Consider the following 5,112-nt stretch of genomic DNA (forward strand, 5'->3'; position numbering starts at 1 on the left):
TGAACTTGATACATGAAGGTATCCGAATAAACAGGTTTGTCGCCATCTTCAGTCCTACGTTCTATACAAATTTAACCAAAGTTAAACGTGAATCTAGTTTTAAATCTGCTTTGTGTTATATGACAAACTACCTGGAGAAGAGTAAAGGCATCATCACTTCTGGGGTATGGAAGAATGGCTCTTCTTGCTCTTAGAAGCAAACATTCAGTAGGATCTTGAACCTCATACGGGATGTAAGAAGCTTGTGTGACTGGCAGCAAATTAAATATCTGAAAAGGGAAAGTAGAGCTTAGACATCAATTTTACAGTTCTGACATTTAAACAAAGACTTTCTTCATAGTTTGTTTAGGAGACTAAACTAAATCTAGCCAGTCTAAAAAAGGAAAAAAAGTGGAAGGTAGTCATGAAAAAGTATCCCATTATGACTACAATTGAGGAATATTACCATCATTACCTTATCTGCATTTAGATTCTTTCCTGGCTCCATGATGAAGACGCTCTGGTCGACAGCACTGACGCCACACAGAGAGCCTGGATCAGCAGTCACCTGCAGGTTGGTCGTCTCCCCTGGAACTGCTGACGGTGGGAAAAATGCCACAGACACCTGAAACAACACACCCACTGGACTTTAGTGACGGGACCAAATTGTCTTTAACAGTAACCATACTGTAAATACACAAGCTTTCTGAAGCATTAAACATACAGATGTCCCAACAACAAAAACAAATTCTGATTAAATCTCCTGGCTTCTTACATTGTTTCTGAAGCATTTCTCCGTGGTGAAGTCTGTACTGCTGGCGATCACCGTCTCACTGGGGAGGACGCTGTAAGCTACAACCTGGACCACCGGTGCCATTTCTGGAGATACTTTGAGCTCAAAGGACACCTCACCTTCAACCACTGAAACCCAGCACCAAACCTCAGTTGTCAGCACTTGTCCCATTTGTCATTTAAACCCTTCAGAGTAGAGTGCCCCTCACCTGATTTTTTTGGCAACTGAATCTTCTGAAATCCTTGCATGGCAATTGCTCCCCTGGATATAACCTGCAGATTTTTAAAGTGACCCCCCCATTCTTTAGTTAAAAAGTGTCTCAGCACATGACTCAAACCCCAGTGGTCTGTCAACTCACCAGATACATCAGGTACACGTTTCCCTCGGGCTCTCCAACCACAGTGTACTGGATGGAGATTTTTTCCTTTACATTACAGGAAAGTGGGTTATCCTTGTTCGTGACCACCAGGGAGCTGACTGTCTGAGTATCAGCAGAGACCGGTTGGGCCAAAGACAGCGTGATGTCCCCAGCTTCATAGTACGGAGTTCGATATGGAGGGTAGGTCAGGACAGGTGTGTTGCTCACCTGCACAGAAATGGAAACCTTTAGCTGCCGTGGCCACCTATTTTGAACTGAGGTTTCTTTTTTCAATCTCACTAACGTAGAGGTGGATGTTTCCGTTGTAGTCCTTTGTGCTAAATGAGAACGTGGCAACACCATTAGAATCAGTTGTGAGATTCTGTAGCGGCTGAGACTGCGACCAGATTTCTCCCTCAAACAGGTAGAGTTCCATGTTGGGAATGGGTGCATTGCTGTAGTCGACTGCGCTAACCTGCGGACCAGACAGTTACTCAAAACTAATCTCCAGTCATGAGCTCAGTATAAAATGATCAGAGCTGACGTTCATGTTGCACTTGCTTTTCCCTGAATGGTCGAGCCTTTGACATAAATATTGGGAACCTCAGTGAAGGACAACTTCCCAAGAACAAATGAAACAGTTATCAGTTTCTCTGCTTTCTGTGAAACACCTGCCAAAGACAAGTCCACATTAGTCTTCACTGATCAAATGTTTCAGATTGAACGCCAGTCAAAAGCAGACTCACCTGTTCCCCCCTCCTCCACAGAGGCAAGAAGATCCAACACATCCTGCAGCACCTTGTCTGCCTTTGTGAAAGTTGACATCTTAAAGCTGAAACGGGCACAGCCTGTCTTGTTGGTCTGTTGACATGGGTCATTGTAAAGAAGAACTTGGGATGAGTCTTCAGGTGGTTCGGACAAGGTGCATTTCTCAGGTTAGTCAAAGCCTTAATAGCATAGAACCTGCAACATGATTTGGCAAGTAGGAAGTGTATTCTAATGGCTTTGGCATTAAGACAGATCAGTGGTTTGTTTAGAAACATCCCACATGCGCTACTCCTCTATTATATGACATTTGCTTAAACTGAGCAAAGTCAAGTCGAAGTAAACCAGGCTTGAAGTCTTTTCACGTTGAGCTTCACTCCGTTTGGAGATTAGCCTGGCAACAAGACCGTAAAACTTCTTGATCGGGGGTGTCCAGCTCCAGTCCTATGACCACTGTCCTGCTGGTTTTCAAACACACCTGCTCAAGGTAATCAGCCTTAGACAGAGAGAAGTGGAAAACCAACAGGACAACAGCCCCTCGAGGACCTGGATTGGACACCCCCCATCTAGAAAATACAGCAACTTTACCTGCTTGGTATCATTGTAGCATGGAGCAGTTACATCAGCTGGAACTGGAATGTAATAGTACTGTTGCACAGGTCGGCACATGCTAACTTTAACACTTCCTGGTACAGGCTGACCATAGGTGTATCTGCATAGGACAGGAAATTCAGTTAAAACAGCAACTTTGACTGCCCTCAAATGTAGGAAAGCTTAGAAATAAATACATACTCTGCGCACACGTCAGCTGTGATTTCAGTCTGCCCAACACTAACTTCATCAGATGCAGCTATTGTTACACCAAATTTGGGCAAAACTACAGAGAAAACAATTTGCTTCTCATTACTTTTAGGGGAGGCAATCACTTAACAGACATTATACTGAACAAATTAAAGCTCACCATATTTCTCCACCTTGAAGTCCTGAGATGCTGTCTGGTCACCGATGGACACAGTGATTGTGTAGATTCCCTCACGAGCGTCAGAGTTCAGGGGGTAAAGAAGCTGCAAGATTTTACCACCGGATGTTTCATTCAACCACTGTCCAATCCGGTTCTTGTTAACGTCCTGTTAGATGAGAACAAGAATAAGCATTATAGTACAGATGTTTCTTTACTGAAGTGAGAAACCTCAATTAGTTGCAGCTTACTTGAATTTCTATGGTGTCATACTGCAAGGGAACAGAGGAAGCATAAGCATTTGATGATTTTATACACAGATTCATTGAAGTTGCAGAAATCACATCACTACATTTACTGTACCAGCTGATTGACAGGTCTGAGCTTTGTATCCAGGGTGACAACTCTGAAATTTACTGTAGGTGACAGGATTAGAAATTTCACACGAAATACAGAACAATTGATTTCATACTCAAATCAGTACCAGTTTGTCCAGGGAGGTAGATGGGCTTGTCTGTTTGAATGAACATTGCTGGTTTATAGACTTTGAACATTACTCTCATGACTTCTTGGGAATAAAATGTGCCACCCCGTACCTCCACCGTGAAATTCTGAATCACATCTTTCTGCACAAGAGGAACCTGTAAAGAAGAAAAATAAGCAGTGCTTCAGGTGTAACTTGAAGTTACAGAATATTTTCATTTTTAATTCCCTTGAGATGTGCTCACCCTAAATGGAGTGCAGATATTAAACTCCTTATTAGACCTCTTATTCAGGAGGGTCATGACCTTCTCATCAGAAGTCAGGGTGATGGTCATGAGCAGATTTTCAGTTGGCTGCAGGAGGTTTGCACAGAATTGGGTTTGAGCTCCTGCTTCAAGAACTGCAGGTACAACTACCATGTACAGCCTGCAGACAAAAACATCTACATTTAGGATTCGAGACAAACAAACGGTGCCACGTTGGTATGGTACCAAAACAGGGCGTTATAATAAACGATCCTGTAAACTTACGGTCCTGCTGTCACTTGCTTTAAACACATCTGGCCCAACAAGACACAAAGTGCCCACGACCACATCTGAACCCCAGGACGGCGCATGGCTGACTGGGAGAAGCCTTTAGAGCTAACGGAAAGTACATCAAAGTCAGTAAGTGCTAAGAGGTTGAACATGAAAATCTTTTTTCTACACATTAGGGTTTTTATAGACTGGGATTTCAGCTACACAGATTTACCATGCATCAAATGTACACAATTTATCCTCTCTAATAGCAATGAAAATTTCTGTATCGTGGCAATTTTCAATATTATTTTCCCAAAAGCTCTAAAAGGCCACACCAAGCCAAAAAATAAAAGCTGTTACGTCTGCAGAGGGTTGTTGGTTTAATGAATCCTGATTAGTCCCAAGCTCATGGCTGATTAAACACACCTGAGCACACCTGATGAACCTATGAATTAAATGGGATTTAACCGAAAACCTATTTGATCTTGCACAAGTTTCTGGTACCACAGCAGTAACAAGTTAAAGTCTGTACAAACTTAGATGAAGTCCAAAAGTCATAACAATAAGTTAAAATAAGACCTGATAACTCATTTAAAAAGGGTGAACACAGGCCCTGAAGATTGATTTAACTACCAATTCGAGTGAAAACTAATAGGATCGCTTCCAGTGTAACACACACAAAAAAAGAAAAACCTGCTAGAATTAAGCTAAAAAAAAAAAACAACTCACGTTTTACCGTTATAATGATCCAGATGTGCTGATCACACAAGTATGAGATTGGACTGACTGCAAGAAAGGTTTAAATACTTTCACCCACAGTCAGACTGTACCAAGTGCTTCCTGAAGAAGGGGGAGGTGCATTTTTATGCAGCTAATTGATTAAGTTAATTTGGAAAAAAAACACCTTGTTTTTTTGGGTTCTATTTTATCATGTATCATTTTTTGTTATAATAGAGTAAAATTCTTGCACATATTAGAATTAGAGACTGTTTATATTTCCTCTGTCATTTGACAGGATGAGTTTGGTTCAGGTTTTATTGGTGGAATGATGCTGGTTTAGTTTTATTTTAGGCTCCATCATATTCTAAAGGTAATTTATGCTTCACGCCTAATGTTTTTATTGGCATGGTTAATCTGGTGGTTGGCTATAATTGACCCCTGCTACAGTTGCTCCATTTAGATTTATTGCTTAATGTTATTGTTACTTCTGTCTGTTTAAGTGATTGGTCATGCCTTCGCCAAAGAATATTCAGTAACA

At 41.5% G+C, this 5,112-nt stretch overlaps 1 protein-coding gene across 1 annotated transcript in view; it reads right to left on the reverse strand.

The window, feature by feature from the left end:
- The window catches only part of LOC114868668 (alpha-2-macroglobulin-like), a 13,531-nt gene extending 8,863 nt beyond the window's left edge, over positions 1-4,668 (reverse strand). Inside the window, exons 1-13 of the mRNA XM_029172469.3 lie at positions 4,591-4,668; positions 3,867-3,977; positions 3,582-3,762; positions 3,338-3,494; positions 3,217-3,269; positions 3,105-3,125; positions 2,857-3,022; positions 2,688-2,772; positions 2,484-2,607; positions 1,877-1,991; positions 1,692-1,801; positions 1,435-1,605; positions 1,236-1,358 (exon numbers count right to left, since the gene is read on the reverse strand). Coding sequence (XP_029028302.1) covers positions 1,236-1,358; positions 1,435-1,605; positions 1,692-1,801; positions 1,877-1,991; positions 2,484-2,607; positions 2,688-2,772; positions 2,857-3,022; positions 3,105-3,125; positions 3,217-3,269; positions 3,338-3,494; positions 3,582-3,762; positions 3,867-3,952 — 1,392 coding nt within the window. The 5' untranslated portion in view covers positions 3,953-3,977; positions 4,591-4,668. The remainder of the gene's footprint in view (positions 1-1,235; positions 1,359-1,434; positions 1,606-1,691; positions 1,802-1,876; positions 1,992-2,483; positions 2,608-2,687; positions 2,773-2,856; positions 3,023-3,104; positions 3,126-3,216; positions 3,270-3,337; positions 3,495-3,581; positions 3,763-3,866; positions 3,978-4,590) is intronic.
- Positions 4,669-5,112: the final 444 nt, after the last annotated feature.

This window comes from Betta splendens, chromosome 13 (genome assembly GCF_900634795.4).
Source record: "Betta splendens chromosome 13, fBetSpl5.4, whole genome shotgun sequence".
NCBI classification, from domain to species: Eukaryota; Metazoa; Chordata; class Actinopteri; order Anabantiformes; family Osphronemidae; genus Betta; species Betta splendens.